This window comes from Pomacea canaliculata, linkage group LG13, assembly GCF_003073045.1.
Source record: "Pomacea canaliculata isolate SZHN2017 linkage group LG13, ASM307304v1, whole genome shotgun sequence".
Classification (NCBI taxonomy): domain Eukaryota; kingdom Metazoa; phylum Mollusca; class Gastropoda; order Architaenioglossa; family Ampullariidae; genus Pomacea; species Pomacea canaliculata.
In genome coordinates, this window is record NC_037602.1 from 20,042,077 (window position 1) to 20,062,095 (window position 20,019).

The 20,019-nt window shown below is 38.8% G+C and overlaps 2 protein-coding genes across 2 annotated transcripts; both read left to right on the top strand.

The window, feature by feature from the left end:
* Positions 1-1,274: 1,274 nt before the first annotated feature.
* Positions 1,275-12,360, top strand: LOC112554263. The gene is made up of 8 exons (XM_025221970.1): positions 1,275-1,400; positions 2,311-2,360; positions 7,513-7,592; positions 7,886-7,945; positions 8,194-9,579; positions 9,861-10,130; positions 10,511-10,612; positions 11,435-12,360. The coding sequence occupies exons 2-8, from the start codon at positions 2,315-2,317 to the stop codon at positions 11,558-11,560; spliced, it is 2,070 nt and encodes a 689-aa protein (XP_025077755.1). The 5' UTR covers positions 1,275-1,400; positions 2,311-2,314; the 3' UTR covers positions 11,561-12,360.
* A 4,402-nt stretch (positions 12,361-16,762) lies between these two features.
* Positions 16,763-19,948, top strand: LOC112554265 (tripartite motif-containing protein 3-like). The gene is made up of 2 exons (XM_025221972.1): positions 16,763-17,053; positions 17,717-19,948. Exon 2 carries the CDS (start codon positions 17,867-17,869, stop codon positions 19,037-19,039), a length of 1,173 nt encoding a protein of 390 aa, XP_025077757.1. The 5' UTR covers positions 16,763-17,053; positions 17,717-17,866; the 3' UTR covers positions 19,040-19,948.
* The last annotated feature ends 71 nt before the right edge of the window (positions 19,949-20,019 follow it).

A 20,019-nucleotide genomic window follows, 5' to 3' on the forward strand; every position in this document is an offset into this window, starting at 1 on the left:
ACTCTAGGACTAGTAAACTATGGTTATCTCCCCTAAGTCAACCTATAAGAAGGGAATAAAGTCACAAAGTAAATAACAACATTAACAACAAAAATGAAATTCAAAAAGACTAAAACGTTTTAAATAAAATTAAAAAATTTAAACACATCTTTATTTGAAATGTACTAAAAAGGGTAACAAAGTTTTTTTTCCTTTGAGGGTATATTTTTTCATTTCTTTCTATTTATCTATTTCTTGCAAGTGATAGTCGCAGATAATTGTCTGCTGTTTAAATGTGCATGCTTCTTTGAGTTTAAAGCATTTATCATTTCTCATGTGTGTGCTTTGTTTTTGTTTTTTATTTGGCACTCCAGTACGGACGTCTAAAGGTGGACTGCTGTCTGTCTGCCGAGACCAACGCTTATAGGCTCTTGTGAAGTTCGCTGTTAGTCTCGGCGAGCCTAAACAAAGAATGTGACTAAACCGGAAGCTTTGTCGACTCATGCCTCGCTTTAGCAGTTAACTGGGGGGGGTGGGGGGGGAATAGTCTGCCAGCAGTCCAGGGATATTAGTTCGTGTTCACTCCCCTGCAGAAGAACTGACGCTGACGTTTTACTTTTTTTCTGTGGATAGACACACACAAACAACTGAGAAATTTTTACGATTGTAATTGAATAAGCAAAGATTATGTTTTTTTCACATCGAGCTTTCGATCAAAGGAAAGGAAGCACTACTACAAAACAAACACATTAAAAGAACAAGAGAGAAAATTAAAGCATGTCGAAAGATGGGGGTTGGTGCCTTTTTGACGAGGATTTTTTTTTTTGAAATTAATGAATAAGTCACATGTGGTACATGTTCGGTTTTTTGTGGGTTCCCCCCCCCCCCTTTTCCCCGTTGAGAGAGAGACAAGGGAGGGCACGTGCTCATTGTGTTTTTCTGAGCGCCAAAACTTTTCGCACACAGACGCATATTGTAGATTCTTCAATGACGAGATAATAACAAGCATGTCGCTGACAGTGAATATCGTGGACTGAGTGTTGATACCTCATCTCCGCCACGTATAGTTCTCTTTGGATGATCCATCTGTTAATTCTGGATTAGTTCAGTTTCTGACACGGTGTACACCAGTACATGTAGTAACTTCGTATCTTCCCTTTCTTGACCTGGTGTTTACAACCACTGGCCTTATATCTAGTTGTAAATGCAGATAAAATAAGGAGTGGGTGGCGATGTATGACTAAGCAGTGTAAGAGAGACAACCCAGGTCTACAAACTAAACTGATCCAAAAGTGGCCTCCCTTCTCTTTATTTTGGGAAGTGACGTCAAAGGCTCATGATGGCCGACGATCTTAGTGAGCAAGAACAAATAGAAAACGCCTGTTTCTGGTAGTTTACGTCTGAAACGTCTGTACAATCAGGTAATTCTGAAGCCTACGAACAAATGTTAAGTTTCCTTGTTTTCATGCAGTAGTCATCGGTTGTTTATCTTTTGTCCTCTGTGAAGATGCTTATTCATTAACCAAACAAATGAAATGAGAGTTTCAGAAATGTCAGATGTCAAAGTTTTTTAACTTCAGTCTTTAGTTTCAACCTTTTCGTGGTGCAGGAAGATTCTAGATTCAGAACTCTTTGTTTTATAATAAGGTTTAAACATAATAAGATAACAGTGCAAACAACAGAAGGAAAATTACGTTGCAACGACAGTCAGACGATAATGACTCACCGTTGTAAAGACAAGTATTTAAAAAGATCTGTTACACTTGTAAGACATACAGATACAATCATTGTCCATATACCATATGGAATTTTCTTCAGCCTACTGTCGATTCCGAATCACTATTTAATTTAATATAATTAATTTTTACTTATTATTCAATAATTTTCTGGTAGAAAGAAAGGATCTTCTCATACTGCAAGCAGTATACAACGAGGAAGATGTTTGCTCATTGAAATATGATCGTGTATTTAGCGTTAATTTTAACTTTGTTATGTGAAATTTTCCTAGATCATTTACATATGGATTATAATTAGGACTGTTTTTCAGGGTGAGAATTGTGAAGCTTTGTTATGTGTATGTTTATGACATTGACTAATTTATTTTTAGTTATAAATTTAGAAGTTTCTTCTAACACTCCAGTCCTGTAATACCGTATTTTCCATTTTTTATCAACTTAAATCTTTAAGATTTTTTTATCTTCCTGTATTCAATTAATCAGTGGCCAAGATGTTAGAATGAGCAAATTTGGTTTTAACATTTAATTTCAGTATATATTCCAGAGCGCAGATATTAGTACTACATTGAAACAATGACAAGTTTTATTTTTACAGGAATATGGCCTACAAGCAAGCAGCATATCAAACTCCAAATCAGAACAATGGTATAACATTTTTCACTGTCTTTTGTTTATACAGTGATTAGTTTTGTTAGTTTAGTCCTAGTTACTCTTCAAGGAGCATAGGGCTGCAACAACACCTCGCTAGCAGACTCAGTTTTGGGCAGCCCCCTTCAGTTGGCCCCATATGGTTCCAACGTCCTTTGACTTACTTTCTACTGTTTTTTTCCATGTCTGCTTTGGTCTCCCAACTCTCCTCTTCCCCTGATGATTCCAGTCAAGTGCCTGCTTGGCAGTGGTTTCAGCTGGTTTGCGCAGGATGTGTCCTATTCCAGATAGGGCGTAGGCTGTTGAAAGCATGCCTGGCCTTGTTGATGCGGCTTTTGATGTCATCGTCTGCTCCACTGCCCTTGTTGACCATGCTTCCCAGATATGTGAAGCGGTCTGTTTCCAGGATGTTCTCTCCTTGAAGTTGGTTTGAGAGTTCCTGCTTGTTGTTGATTCTCATCACTTATGTCTTCTTTCTGTTGAGATTTAAGTCAGTCTTCTCCACTTCCTCTGCTAGCTTACTCAGTTTGGTTTGTGTATGTTGTTGCCGATGAGATAGGAGACTAATGTTATCTGCAAAGTCAAGGGCTCCGGTGCATAGGCGGTCTTAACTCGAGTTAAGACCGCAGTTAAGCCAAGCACGCTGTCTTAACCTAAGACGCCTGCTAAGCGCGGTGCATGGGCGGTCTCAACTCGCTAAGCAAGCGGTCTTAGTCTTAAAATTTGAGACTGGTCCCCCCCTGTCTTAACTCCTTGCTTAGCCGCGACACGCTGCTTACGCATGACCGTACGGCGGCTTTCGTAGTGACAGAGGCGCTTGATCGTGTTGTTTATTAATTTGCTCTGCATATACCATTGACAGATACAGATTTTTCACTACTTCAGCGATCCATCAAATCCATTTGAAATGTATGACGTCGATTTGTTTCATCATTTTTGATTCCGTCGAGCGAACATAACAATGGAAAATGATTTCGACCATCATTTTCAACGAAAAGACTCTATTCCGCCTTTGTTGCAGGTAAGACTACAGTCACCACCACTATATAAATATATAATTAATAAGTGTAATTGACAGCATTACGTTAAAAATATTTAATAATGTTAGAATGACATGAAAATATAGTTACACAATAAAACAATGGCGTATAACTGAAGACGGTGTTGACGACAGTGGGTGATGTTTGTTGTTATTATTGATGCTCTCAGGTAAACATGAGACCACAAAACCAATACATTTTTGGAAAGGATAAAACTTGAACTTTGCAATAAAAGTAATGAAAATTTTCTACTTTCACTCTGGTGACAGCAATAATCCAAGAAAATTCACAGTTTGCTATACTTGGCTCATATGAGCAGAGGCACAATTCTGGCCCATCCACTGTGCTCCAAGTATTGTTTTAGAGTATTATTAACATTAACATTATTAAAAAAATTGATGTCATTGTATTTAAGTAAAACAACACAGAATAAAGTAGCAGAGCACCCAGAAACTCCAATATAGTTTGATTTAATACATGTTTATCAATTTGACAGGCAGTTCCTTGCAGTATGTCTCAAGTTGTAAGCATGTGGCTCAAGAGGTAAATAATCATAATAGGTTAATGTTCACATCGTCCTTTTTAACTAAAAATGGACAGTTTCGTTGAGATGTGAGTACTAAAATATATAAATCATTGGGGTCAATAATGTTTCCTATGTCTTTTGCAGGTGATGGTGGCATTACAATTTTATGCAACAAGGCATAATGCAAGTTGTAGTGGCTGACACTTTTGGCATTGACATGGGATGAATATGGGAGACAGAAGCTACCCGCTGACTGATTGGCTTAGTATCCCCTTTTTTTACAAGGAAAAGTTCAACTGTGCCCACAGCTCAACAAGTGACACCATTAAGAGAACCAATGATGTTCTCAAAAATTGGTTCCATTTTCTTCAGGAACAACTATGGTAAATACTGTCTTTGCTTTGTCAGGGTTAAAATGCACAAGTTTTGCTTGTGGGCTGGTTAGTATGTGTCTTTACTCCATGTTATAATATATTGCACCCTTTTGTTTGCATCATGGTTTAGAAATACATAAACTCCTCCCCTTTAATATCCAGTGCTCCAGAATATATTGTGTGACATCAGATACATCCCTGCCAAAGCAGCAAAAATCATCAGGTGTTCCATAGTGCTGTCATAATTTCTAACTGAATGGTCACAACATTTATTATTCAATTTGACTTTGGCTGAATAGCAGCATCCGCCTCAACCAGTTGATCAACACTTTGAGCAGCCGGCATTACCAATTCATTTTCCATCTGTTTTTCCATGTAATATTTGTTACCTCAGCCTGTGCCAGATTTATTTTGATTTCCATCAATTGCGATTCTTTTTTAACATGATCAAGTTCACTGTCCAGGAGATACAAAGTTTTTCTTTCTTTAATCTTTGTTGTGGATTCTCTTGTATCATCAGGTATTTTGTTTTTCTTCAGATGACTCAATTGACGGATGGAATACTGGCTGCTTGGTACATCACCTGCTTGTTATCTTGCTTGTTATTCTTTGTGATGCAAAGTAACTATAAAAAGCAGTAATGTTGATATTTACTACATGCTGCTGGTGGGATTGTGAAGGACATGTTTTTCTCTTTAGAGTTAATATTTAGCACTTTTCACTGGACCCAGGTATAGCTATTTCAGAACTTTATAACATGCAACTGGTAAAGAATGTAGACACTGCACTTCCATGTCACTCAGAAGCTGATCAGTGTCTACTGGAATCTAAACTGTAGAACACTGGTACTGTAACATGTATTAGACTTGTAGTTAAAACTGGTTAAATGTCCAAATTGACTGTGGATGTACAGACAAACCTGCTGTGTACACCTCCCAAATTATGTCATAGTCTATGTTTGGCACTTGAATTAAATAATTTATAATTTTAAGCCAGCTTTGGAAGTAAAGTACAAAAAATATTGGCGCTTTTCCTTAATATTTTATGTTTTGTTCAAACTTACCATCAGGAATATCTATGTGATATAAAGTACATTTTTAAAATTTCCCATTTGAAAACATCGTCTGAAATGTTCAATTCCTTCTTGCTTGTTATGCAAGAAAATAATACATCTGCATATACTTCTAACAAAAGCATTTCCATTATTGAATTAGAAGATGGAACTGGGGTGTTCTACATGAGTACATATATTGCACCTCCTACATATGTCAATATTATTTTATTACTCTCCCCTATTACAAAAGACTTCTTGAGGAACCAGTGTAAATGATTCACCACCTGTCACAAAAACTAAATGAGAAATGTACCTAGTCATTTTAAATAACTGTATTTCGGATGGAAATATTTATTTTCTAAACCGGCTGTTGTGTGCTGACTATCGGCTTTGCATTTGCATTCTCTCGGTATCTAGATCTTTTTCTGCGGATGACACAGACGTGAAAAAATAAGTCTACACAGGTAAACAAAATGACTAACCTTCGATGTTTATGCCGGCCATCAGTTGTCTGCAATCATCTAAAATATTTATCACTTTCTCCGTTTATCACTGGTGTTTCTGGTGGTTGCCCCCGCCCGTTGGTGGATGTTTTTGACGACTGCGAGATGAAATTGTGGAAGATTTTAAATTGTTTCATTTCTTTCTTATTTCATCTTTTTCTGGTAAAGCCTCTTCTTCTCCCTGGTAACCTCCTCGATTAAGACTAATATTTCGCTGTCGCACATCTCTCCTTCGTTTCAACCATGGTGTGCAGACGAATTTCGCGGCTCAGCACCATCGCTGTAGCGCAGTTTTCATTGGTGGAATATACGGTTGGCAAGGCCGCTCCCGGACGAATTTATTTATATCGCTGACCTCGACCGCCGGGCTGACCTGACCCGTTTCTCAGCTAAGCAAGGGGCTGAGATCGCTCATGCAACAGGCTTGAGACCGCGAACTTAGCCAAGACGAAAAGCGGGTTAAGCAAGACGAAAAGTTAAGACCGCCTATGCACCGGAGCCCAGGTCCTCTAGCTGTTTGGTGAAGGTCCACTGGATACCGGTGTTGTCTTGCGCATAATTCAGTCTATGACCATCAGGAAGATTATTGAAGATAATATGCAGCCCTGTCTTATGCCGGTCTTCATTACGAAAGGTTAATGAGTTTGCCATTGTAAATAACTTGGCAGGAGGAATTATACAGTGATGTTCTTCCAATAAATTTCACATTTCTGCACTAGATCTTTTTTTTTGTTTGTTGAATGAAGAATACCTCAGACTCACTATGTGTCGTCTTTGAATGCTTAACCAGTGACCCCAGAAGCCCTGATAGTCTTCTGTGTGCTGTAGACACTACAGAGATCCGAAAATCTTTCCTTTCAGTGGTGTGTCAACAGGCATGTCTTTGCTTATAGTTTTTGGAGCGCTAGACAGTCCTGCAGAAAGTGGACTATTATCATTGGGGCCATGCTGCAGAGGCACTCTGGGTACTTTGGGGAAATTGGTGAACATATGACACCTGAATCTGGAATAACCTGTTCTTATGATTGTCACCTGTTTTTCTCTGTTTAGCCTGTAAAATGAGTCTTGACTGCTGTAGCTGGGTCTCTGTAGGAGACGTTTCTGCCATATGTCTTAAACTGAAAAATAAAACTTTTTTCCAGTGTGCTTGTCCCAGTGAATGACACTCCAGATTAAAGCTAACTTACTATTTAATATTCTAAATTTGATCTTTATGATACTAAAGTAGTGTAGCTGTAGTCATTTATGATTGCACTTTCAGTATTAATCTTAATTTTTAAAAATAACCTAGAGTGTCCACTATAGTGAATATGATGTCTCACTCCCGACTGTGGCTGTGGTGCTTCTGCTATGTAGTCACCCAGGTGTAGTGAGTCAAATGTTATTTGTATATATCAAATTTAGTATATCTCAAACTTGTCATTTTTGTTGTTACTTCTTAATGAAATATTGATATTTTAAAACATAAAATGTATTCAGTGATAAGTGGGTGTCTTTGAACTAAATTCAGCAATAGCAGATTTTGTTTCTGCAGCTTACTTATGTTTGTGTTCTTGTGCTCAGGTTTCAGGTATATAAAGTTTGCTTGCTGAAACCTGAACATATAAATAACTATTACTTTATAATAACGATAGCTTTTTCTTTACATGCAGGCATCGGTCTTGGTTCTAGCCACTGTGCACTGGATGGAGTGCCTTTTAAAATTGGAATGGCCTTTCGTCCTCCTCCAAAGGTTGCAGCACCAAAGATTTCTTTTTTCTTGCAAATGAGGCTTTTAAAAATATTTTTAAAATATTATAAAGCTACAAAACCATTTTCACTTCACGTGAATACAACTACACTTCATCTTATGAGCACTGAAGAAAGCATCCCAACAGTAACAATTTGCTGAAAGCTGAAAGCAGTGGGAAAACATTCCGTGACTCGAGATGTCAGTCTTTTTTTTTTCCTCATAATTAAGTCGAGAAAAATTTTATGATTCTGTCATATGCAGGCTATGTTTCTAAAAACTATTTCTAACAACAGGCAATCCTTCCACCAGAACTTCTTCAAAGGCCTGCACCATGCCAGGCTCTGCATGAAGAGGTAGTAGCATTTTGTGATTCTGTTCTTCTGGCAGTATGAAATATACCTTTTTTTTCATGTAATAGGTTTAATCCAGAGCCCTTATTAAGGTAAAAGTCTTCACAATTCTGTCATTTAAGCTGATTATCAAATAGTATTTTTGGCACTAAACATATATTTACTAATTAACCTTTAGATAGATAGCTGAGTTATGCTGTGCATCTAATCCTAACATTGCAATGCTGTTGTGTTTTTTGCCCCCACTCTAGTATACATATGACACAGAGGAAGCAGTCTTGGCATGGGCAAGAGCACGTGAAGAAGCAAAGGTCAAGGCTGCAGCCAAAAAAGAGATTGGGGAGAAAGCTAAAGCGGCTATAGCTGCTGCACAGTCAGAGTCTGACTCATCAGATTTGGAGGAAGAAACTCCAGCGGCAGCTCCAGAGGAGCCTGAGTCTTTAGGTGAAGACAGTGAAACACACAGTCAGCCTCACCCATCTAAACTGCCCTGGCAGCTACAAGCAGCATCCTCCATGAACAGCAACACCATTCTGACTCCAATTACCATCCTGGCTTCCCAAACCAGCAAGGACAAACTGCGATCACCACCTGGGGAAGGTAAGGCACAGGTGGACTTGGCAATGTTTGAGCAAGAGGGAGATCCATTTGAAGCTCTTGAACTTCAAACTATAGATGATATGGAAGAGCTGAGATGCCTGCTGGGTGGCTCAAACATGGGAGGAGCTGGTGAAGAGCCTTCGCTAAATCCTGATACTCAGACTTTTGCAGTTACCAATGAGACAGGGGTGACCCAAAATGAGGAAGAGGTGGTTGGTAAGAGTGGTACTTCTACTCTAGCTATATCCATTGTAGGTGGAAATGATGATATAAGAAATAGCTCACAAGATAATGAAGATAGGAGTGCAACTGAAGTGTCAGAAAAAGTAGCTCAGCACCTGTCTGGCTCGAGACTTTTCATTGAGCCAACTGGTGAAGGGGACTATGTTCAGATCAGATCAGACTACAGCCAGCAGACAGTCAGTTACCAAAGCGAACTGGCATCAAAACAAACGAACATCACTGATCTTAATGTCAGTCCAGGGTTTTCAGGACATTCTTCTCCTCTTCCACAACAGATGATTGGAAAGTTTCCCAAACATGTGCTGCCACCAATTAGATCCCATGGACAGAGCATAGATACATCAGCCCTGACTTCAGATTTTACTGATGGTCCGATAAACAACTCGTTTATCCAACTCGATGAATCTAGTGCCAGCATCATTCCAGTCTCCTATGTGGATGAACCTTTATCACAAAGTGCATACACTTTCTCGGGTGCTTCAGTCTTATTCAGTGTTCACAAGTCACAGCCAGCGGCGGCGGCAAGTCAACACCAAAGCCAGCAGGCAACCACAAATCCCACCCTCTCATTTCCTCATGCTGGGGGGAGCTCCATGGGCACTGTGCTGGGAATGGAAAACAAATATAATCCTTTTGGAAATGGTGTTGTAGATGGGCCGGGACTGCCTGCAGTTAATGGTTTTGACGTGGGTAGGAATGGGGCACTTCGTAGTACACAGAGCACTCCAGACCTCTCCATATCTAGAGGAGGAAATGCAGCTCAGGTTTCTGCATCACAGACTCAGACACCACAGGTAACTGAAATATTTCATTTTAAAAAATTCAAAACGTGAAGTAGAGCACAGATTTCTTCTGAACTCAGTTTCATAACTTAATATGACCTTTATCTGGAATGTGCAACAAAGGCTATGATAGCATTGCCATTCCCTATGCCCTTTTTAACAATTTACTGGATTTGTTTTCTCCATGAATAAGACAGTGGATTTTCATGGTTTTGGTATACTTTGTTTCATTGATTTTTTTTTTCAAGCAAGTGTGTTTTTCTATATGGTGGAACTTTTTGGACTTTTTTCAGCTTTGGAATCCCTACAAACCTCTTCCCCCACCTCCTAGATCATACTCCCCTGACCCACGATCAGGATCAAGCAGCAGTCCATCACCTAATCAACGTGTCAGTCCCATTCCACAACCTTCAGCTACCTTGATAACACCACCACCTGAGGCTGACCCCTATTCTAGTCTTTCTGCTGAAGCCCAGGGTTTTGTTAACACTTTGACATCCATGGGTTTCTCACGATCACGTGCAGCCAGGGCTGTACAAAAGTTTGGTGCAGATGAAAAAGAGGTCAGTGTTAGGTTATTTGTCAATCATCAAGCAGTACTGCAGTCTTTTTTTTCCTTTCTCATGCACTGCGTTCTGCCCATGCTGGTTTGCTGCATGAATGAAACATTTTTTTAATTTAAATTCTTGCAATATCAAATAAGGGAACTGTTTATAAAATGGGAAAAATTTATGTTTTGATATAACAAAAATTCAGTTCTGCTGCAGGCATAATTAAGGTAGACAATGGAATAGATAAACTTATATTAGGCTTGCAACTATTTCATCTGTGTTTATACAGAATTTTTCTACATGAGTATTTTTTTAGATTTTTTTTTATGTGTTGTAAGAACTGACCATTTCTCTTACGTTTTCTGTTGTATAGTTCTTTTTCTGTTCTTTAGGTTCTAGATCATCTTCTTAATGTGGACAAGCTGGTTGAGAAAAAGTTTAAGCCAGAACTTGCAGAAACTGGGCTGCAGCTTTTCCGAAATGATATCAAAAAGGTGGGTTTGATCACATAAAGAGGTGGGTTTTTTCCAAAATCATAAAAGGTATGTTTGGTAACATAAAGAGATGGGTTTTTTCCCCTGAAAGGATATCAAAAAAGATATGTTCAATCACATAAAGAGGTAGATTTTATTTCCTCTTTTGTTGGGAGGAGAGAAGGGGATGCTATTTCTAGTTATTTCCTAGTCACAGAAAATGACTAGCAGGTCTTTTTTGATGTGATCATAAAGAATACTGGACCAGACTTATTCACTGTGTAATTCTGACCATAAATATATTAACTGGAGTGGATAATGATAATAAATGCAACATTTGTAAAGCGCATACTCACTGTTAAGGAGCATGCTCTTAGGCCTAAGAAAAAGAACGAGACATGGACAGTATACGAGGAACAGGAAAACAAACAAGTAACACATGAACTAAGAACAAAGTGCTAATAATGATTAAAAACAAGTTCAGCAAGTGCAAAGATAAACCAAATAACAAGAACTGAGAGTGTCATGATAAAGACAAGCAGGGAAGGGTGTGAAAAAGGATGAGCATGGTGGGAAAGGTTGTTAGGAATAATGTTTACGTAAGAGGTGTGTTTTCAGTCCACATTTAGGATTCAATAGTGGGTAGGTGGCGGATATATTAAAGATGGCCTGGTAGCTGTAGTTGATATCCAGAGCCAGTTCAACTAATTATTCAGTTTTGACTGAACTACGTTTTGAAATCGATATATGGAAATGATTGCATCATGTGTTCATAGTAGGACAAGGAAAAGTGTTTAAAAGCAACTTGCAGTAATCTTTGAAGATATTTATCTCTGTGTGCAGGCTGAGCAATTCCTTGACTTATACCAACAGTTCACTGAATTGGGCTTCACAGGAGAGCGTATCCAAACAGCTCTAATCAAACACCAGTTAGACAGAGACAAGGCACTAGACTACCTCACCACGTGACACATGGCCTGAATAGGGATCAGATCCTCTTCTTGTGGCGTTCAAATACAGACTTGTCTGAGCTGTGAAAAATCTTCACATCTGATTCGAGATTGTTTTACTTTTTCCTCCCAGAATGTCTTGAAACTCTTGGGGAAAGAATGGTTTTAAGCAATTTTGCTTTGTTCCTGTGTTTTGTGCATTTGTTTTGAGGGAAAAGAGTGGGTAGAGAAAAAGGAAGAATTCTGAATTGACAGTGTAACAGCAATTACTCTTTTCCATTGGGACCGCATCAACAAGCTGGCTGTGTTGTGATTTTCATGCCGTATTAAAACGACTTTCTTCTTTTCCAAACATTACCCTACGGTCCTATCCCATTTTGATCTCCTTTCCTTGCAACTTAGTTGTCTCAAACCTATTCTGTTTTTTTTTTTAATCAACATTTCAGTTTTGTCAGCTATTGAAGTCACATCTGCTTCATAACAATAACTTTTACAATGTTTATATTTTTCAAGTTATTTTAAACAATGCCTTTTATTTAGCCCATGAATGTTTATTTTCATGCATCAGCTGCATGCTTTGATATTTTTTTATGATCCACTTCAACACCTGTGTTAAATATAACCTCTGTTAAACAATTGGTTTGCGCACTGGTGTCTGAACATAGCAGCACTGGTTCCATACCCATGTGGCGCAGCCAACTTGGGTACCTGACTCATCAGAGGGTTGGGTGAAGGTAAGACAGAAAGAGAAGAGATAGACACTGCCTTTACTGAAAAATAGCTGGCTTCACTAAAAGTGTGGTCTCTAACACCTCACTCTTCAATTTTTTTTCTGCTAAATGACTGCCAAGCTGCTTCTGTGAGTGGGTAATGGTTTTATCTGTTCTTATATTGATACATTTTAAGAAAAGATACTACACTGTTGAAATTCCTACTTGCTTTTAGTTCTTCCTAGTCCAATAATCTTAACAAACACAGCATCCATCCATGTATTTTTCTTTAAATCTTCAAATCACATTTCCATCATCAGTTGATTGCATTTTTTATTCAGTATTTGCAGTTTGATATTTGTGTATCTTTGATTGGCTGATATACTTTATCAAATAGATATATCAGATCTTTCCATGTTTGGACTGAATAGTTTTGGCTTGCTGCTCATTATAGCTTGTTATTCTCCACCTTCAGAAAATCTTTTTCTGCCCTAGAAAGAAGAAATGTCATGAGCAGGATCTGTAATCATTTTAAAGTTCTACACAGTCAGGGTGTTCACCTCCCCTCCCCCATCACTCCGTGAGGTCAAAGATCAATGAGTTGACAGGTGGAAGGAGACTTGCTGGTGGTGGTTGCGGGTGGGGAAAGAAGAGGCCCTATCTTCCAGAAAAGAGAAATATCAGGACTGCTTTTTGAGGCATCTACCATGTCTCATGTAGTGAAGCAGGTCCATGCATTTAAAGACAAGACAAAACATGATGATGTGAGAAAGCAATGATGAAGATGCAATACAGAATGTGTTGATTTGATGAAGTTGAATAATAGTTTTGGTGAGGCTAATCACAACTACTTTGATATGTAAAGAACAGCAGACAGCCTCTACATTTCTATAAAGTCTAAAGAATCATAAATCCAACAGAGGCTGTTCAATGAAAGTAAAAACATTTCAGACTGAACTTCAGACATGGCTTGGTTAGTCAAAGAGGAGTGGAGCGAGACAGAGTCAAAAATTAATAGGCTAACAAATTTATCTTTAGATGCCAAGTTAAGACTGCTTATAGGTAGTCAAGAAGAAAGAAATCATTATGTAAATAAGAAGTGGAATCTATATATCTGATTAGCTTAAGACATATCATTTTCTTTGAGATAATTGATTGTGGATGCCAAATCTTTGCCAGTCAGTTTTGCAGCCTTAATTTGTAGGCTTTCAGAGAACAAGTCTGATGTGCAGTTACTGATGTTGAGTACATCACTTGTTGACTACTGCATTCCCTTAAGAATTTTTGTTTATTATTACTACTACTACTAGATTGCCATCCATAATTTTTCTTGTGGAGAGATAACTTTCTGAGCTGTAGTTGTGGCTGGGAGGAAAAGCGCTCTGAGAATTGCTGGGAGATAGCACACCCATGGGCTGTTGCCATTTTCTAAAGTACATCAAGATACCTCCAGTCTATAGCTATTGAACTTGTAGTGCTCACAGATATGGTAAACACAGCACATCTTGCTCAGCATTCAACTTTTAAAAGCATCTTGAACAAAGAAGAAAAATAATTTTCAGTTTCCCACTGGTAGCTCCCTTGCTTTATATTCATAATGAGTTGGCCTGGAGGAGGGTTATCCCTTGTTTCTTTTCTAATTCACAATTTATTTGCAATGATTTGCATCCTTTCAGACATCAAATGGCCTAGAAACAGGTAGATACGACATTATGCCTATCAGTATTACATCTCAATCATTAGTCTCATGGCTGTTGGTGAGAGTGTACTAAGCTTAATTACTATTATGGCCCTTAAATCATTTATTTTTATTTCAACAAGGGAAAGTTCTTTCAGAAGTGTGTAGCTTTTTTTTTGTTCTTTTTTAAACTTGAAAAATGCTTCATCAGAGCAGATTGCTTCTATAGTGTAAAAATAATATAAAATATGTCTTCGTTAAGAATGTTTAATTCAGACTTAGTTTTATTCACTCATGAAAGAGGTGGAAGATCAGTTTTATGTGTACAGTGTACTTTGTATTGAAATTACTGATATAATTTTTTCACATTTTGGTTTAAAGTTGTTAATTCTGTGTGTTGTTTGTATGAGAGAGAACATGCAACTATGTGTGTGCAGCACATTTGCTTACAGGTGTGTGTGGGTTGTGTCCTTACATTGGTCTTCTAAAGACTGAAGCTTACAGTGGCTTTCAAACTTAAGAATTCATTGATTCCACACCATTTGTTTAAAATTGCAGTCCAACAATTATCACAATTCATGATGTTTCCATGAAAATAATACCTTTATTGCTGAAGGGGAAGAAAATTATTTGAGGGAAATAGTTTCATAGATTTTGTTTAAAGTAGTAGACTTTTGCTTCGAACTTGTCCAAGTTGCAGGCAAGTGGTGGCTTTGTAGCAGGTTTTGTAAGGTGATTTCAAACATTCATCTATCATCTAACATTTGTTTTGTATTTCAAGAACAAATGTATGAAATGTATTTGAGTTTCAATTAGTGTAGTTTATATGCTGATTTATTGCAATTTAACAAACAGCTGTTCTTTAGTTTTCAAAGAATCTTTTGAAACCATACATTAATTGAAGATCTATTAGCACACAAAGTACTAGCATCAGTGATACAACACAAAACCTTGAAAGTGCACGAGCTTTGGCCACCCATGGCAACTGAAAGTGAAATGCAGATAAGCCTGCATTTTTGTCTTTCATATTGTTTCCTTTTTTTTAATTTTTGTTAGCATGTGATAAGGCAGTTTTTATAATTAATACTCATTCAAACCCAACCACTCTGAAATGTTTATTGCTTCAAGCAGGGAATTACATCCCTAGAATTGTGTACAAACAGAGAAATAATCAGAGTTGTGAGGTTCTTGATATTGTTAACCTGCTAGTTATTCCAGTTTTACCCCCTTTTGTATATTACTGTGTCTTATATAATGAAAAGGCTGATGTACCATTTGATATTGGCTGTGATTTGATATGTACTTTGTTTTGGTATTCAAGCATAGCAGAAAAAAAAGGTGAAGCCTTAGGAAATCCCTCCGCAGAAATGTTTATCTTGATAATGCTTACCTTTCAAGAACTACATCATTTGTTGTAAGTAATCTGTGAACAGATCTTTGCACCTTTCAGTGGTTAGGTTCACAATGGCATTGTGTTTCTAAGAAAGCTTTTATACCTTGACTTTGTCTTTCTGAGGCATTTGTGTATCAGATCCATGAAATAAATCATAAATTATTCAACACCTTCGATTGTGCTTTGAGTGACAGATCATCCTTTTTATCATGCTTTTCATAAGGTGAAGTGACGAAGTAGGGCTTGTAAAAGGTGAGTCAGTATTAAAATGTCTGCTTGCTTGAGTATGCTTGTGTGTGTGTGTCTGATGTTATGTACAATAATTTGCTGTCTCATAATTCTGGTCCTGTTTAATACCATAGAGGTAAACAAAATAAAACAAAAAAAAAAGCTCATATAGTGCAATATTACTCTTACGAAAAGAACAGACTTGTGTTCATAACTTGAATGTACTTATGCTTTATCAGTTGATGCTATTGATGTTATATCAGTGTTGAGAGCTTAAAATGCAGAAAGATGTCATAACCTTTGTGCCCTAGCATGTACATCTATGAAATACTGACATTTACCATCTGCCATTTGTGATGCTTTCTGAACAAGGTGTAAAGCCTATGTCATCAGCAAATGAAATATATTGTTGTTCCAAGTGCATACATGTAAGAAATTATTGTTTGTTATCTATCATCAGTAATGATAAAATTAATTGAAAATGACATAGTACCTATTGCTGAAGTGTGAAGAGAGAACACACCTCCCGTTGGGTGATGTTGGAGAGAGACAAGTGAGTTTGTTGGGTTTCAATTAAAGGAGAACCGCTGCTGTTGGACGCTTGCAGATTTTGTCATTTGAGACAAAACAAAACTTTTTAATCTGGTGGTGTGCGATTTTTGTTTCTAATGTCTAGATGAGTAGATTAGTGTAATATACTTATTCCTAGCTGGGTGAATCGTGGGAACGGTGTGTGCATGCTGGGGGGAAGGGGACAATTCATAGGATATATACTGTCTATAAACATCACTATGCACAGAAAGAGGTCAAACTCATCACATTTGTCTACAATTATGCTCGGTGAACATGTCCAAGCTCTCCTATTTACAATGTAAAATTTAACTATGTAAAATCCTCATGTGTCTTGTTGACCATATTTGTGCATGCTATTTATAGACCTGCATTATCCGAATGGAGGATGAGTCCAGACATTCAAGACCTCCACAAAAGGACCGGGAAGTGACAGCAAGATAGCAAAGTACAACAGACGGCATAGTGCGAGCCCTGACATGCTTGACAATCCACACCTAACTTAACATTCCACAACTCTACTGCTGATCACACCTGTTGGGGGATGGGGCAAGGGCAGGAGTCATGGTAATGTGGAAAATCGGTGTTGGGGGGGGGGGGGGAAGGTGAGCTCGGCAGGTAAGCTGTAGAATTAGTTTGAAGTACCAGTTACAATTTGCTTTAAATTTTGAACTAAGTTTGTCATGTTTATTTTTTATTATTATTATATTTTTTGAGACATAGAAGTTATTTCGCTCTTTCGGGTAGTACAGTTTCTGGGAAAATCTAAACACCTGTGTAAGAATGACGACAGCCAAAGCGTTGACTTCCTGGTTGCTCTGCTGTTAAATGAGCCGCGTTTTCAGTTTGATTCATGATACCACCACCAGGCGCACCGTATACTGACAAAGATTGCCACCCCACGCACGTCCTCACCTTTCCAGCCTAGCTCAGGTAATGAAGCCTTAGGTTCAAACTTTATTTTGTCAATTTATTTAAAACCTCGATAACGTAGCCTCTCTCAAAATTATTGTGTTCGGACTACTCTTGCAACTCGGTTAAATGTTTTCCTGTACGGAAGTGTTTTAGTATCTTGGCCATATATTGGGGTAGTAGGATCTTTCTTTAATGCTGCGAAGGTAAAACTAAACCTTTTAATCAGCTTCGGAAGGATAACAGCACAGACCATGTCCGTGATAAACGTTATTGTTGTTTACACTGGGTTACACTTTGACCTGTCCGAATACTGCCCTCACACCAAAGAATTAGTTACTAATTTTTATTGTAACTTGTTGGCCATTTTCCTTTGTTGAACTTCCAGCAGCAGATGTGAAGTCACGCTAAAAAGAAGTGTAAACATATTGTAAAGGAAGTATAAGTGTCAGCAAAAATAAACCACACGGTATTTCCGACACAGATTTAGCACATAACTTGAAAACAAATATATAAAGTCTTGATCTTTCAAGATATGCATCAAATATAAGAACATGCTTAATTGTGTGAAAATAACTTCTTGGAACTTAATTATTGCTTTCACTGAGAATTTTTGAACCTCTCCGACAAGATCATTTCTTCTCCGAAAATGGTTATCTGACAATTTTATTTTTCTTTTACCAGCGATGCTGGGGTCAGACAAATAAACAAACTCGATCTGGAACAAATTAAAGGGACCTAGCCGCAAATCAACACCGAAATGGCCAGGCGACTGTCGGAGAGACACCTTTGTGTTTTGTGCCTGGAGCGTCTGAGGTTGCCAAGAATTCTTCCATGTTTCCACTCATTCTGCCTAGAGTGCCTGGAAAACTTGATCACCAGCTGCTCTGGTCACGCTTTGCATGCCCCACGTGCAGAAAGACTTATGCTGTACCTGAAACAGGTGCACTGGGCTTTCAGAACAACTTTTACCTCGAAGAGGATTCGGGTGATGACGAAAATAACGAGACAAACGTTGAAGACCTGTGTCCGCATCATACTTCAGAGCATCTCCGCTTTTACTGCACGAGATGCCGCGTGGCTGTGTGTAGAGACTGCAAACTGACCTCACACGAGGGGCACGTGACGGTGGACGTTGCTGAGGAGATGGGACGGGTAAAGGAGGTGTGTAATCGCGTGCATGTGCACACACGTGAGGTACTTCTACCCGCACTTCACCAACACTACAGCTCTTTTGTAACAGCTGTGGACGCCGTTTCTAGTAACGCCAACGTCCAGCGTCTCAAAATGGAAATAACATCGAGAGGTGATGCCCTCAAGAAAGCTGTTGACGAAAGTGTCAAACAGTCCACGCAGGCTCTGGAGCAGGCTGCCAGTAAAATCAGAAAAAACGAGGTGGTGGAAAAAATGAACAAGCAAATGGAAGACCTGTCATGTTTGTGTGATTATTTCGACATCGTCCTGTCCCAAACCGGTCAGAGAGAGGTTCTGTCTCTTCCGACTCACCTTGTAAATTTTTTTCGCTCCGACATCAACGACACTGATGGCCTCGTTCAGAACCCACCGCTGTCGAGGCCTTTGCCAGCAATGTCGTCGAATGATGACGGGCCAGCTGCCCTGATTGATCAACTGCTAAACACTTCTGATCCTGCTTCTTTACCCAATTTCAAGATCTTTGCCACCCGACCCCCTGGCATTGAGATCGTCTCTTCTGCAGCTTCACCTGGCACTGGACGAGACGTCCCCAGCCCAGACAGCGCCTGCGTCAGTCAGCAGATTGGCCTCCAACCTTTGAGGTCCTCCATCCAAAACTACGTGGGCCACGTCCGCCTGGTCATCGACAGGAAGGGCCAGGGTGTTACCCGGCACGTGGATCCTGATTGCGAGGCGAACACCGCTCGTCCCTTTGGGCAGCAGCGGAAGTTGTCGCTACCAAATCCCATCAACCTCAACAACAACAGACCGACAGGCGCGGCAGTTCTGATCAGCAGCCGCAGAATACCGTGACATCCTCTGCAGCCTTCGATCATCCCGACGTGAATAGAAGTTTGCATTATCCTCTTATACCTTAAGATAATTGCAAATAGAAATCCTTAATTGTATATCTACGAGCTTCACTATGAGTGCTCTCCTTACTTTTCTCTCCCCACCCCCACACACACACAAACTCCCTTTCCTGGTAAGCGAAATGTATTTGTGGGTCTGGCTGACTTTTTTAAAGTTTACATCTTTGCACTGCAATTGATCAGAATTATTTTGAAAATTCCATAAATTACTTAATTTTCAAAATGAAATATTGATGCAAACATCTGTGCTAATAATGTTATGCCTGTTCCTTTAGCGATGGTTTCAAGGTAAATGGTAGAAATCACACTTTTTTATAACCGTAAGGGATGATGCGGAAAAATAAAAAGCCTAAAAAATAAAGTTTTTTTAAAAAGATGAGAGAAATCATGCTTTTGCTCCTGGTCAGCTGACCAACGATAATGCGCTCCCTCTCTCTTTCGCACCCCCAGGAGAAAACATCGATTTCACTTGTAACTGTGAAGGAAAATGCATGCAAAAATGTCAGGCACACGACACTCAAGACGGAATAACTGTAGGCTAACCTGACAAATCAGTTATTGTCCTCGTTGAATAAGAAATCACATCATCTACTGCTGTCCCTATAGTGATCTTACCAAGCTACATTCTCTTTTCCTAATCTTATTTCGTCACGTACGAGGTGAATAGTGAGGTAGCCCTGTGTCAACAAGCTTCTTCTCTACTTTTTTCTGTATGAAACACTTCTCAGCCAAGCAATAAAAGATACAACTGTATCCAGTTTGAGTTGTGGCTGAATATTGATGGGTGTGATGATGATTCCTTGATATGATCAGATGATTTCATATGAAGAAATAAAAGATGCAGTACTATCATCTCCACAGTTAGACTTGTGGCTGGATGGTGCAGTAACATCTCCAAAGGCTAATCTCCAAAGGTTGAGT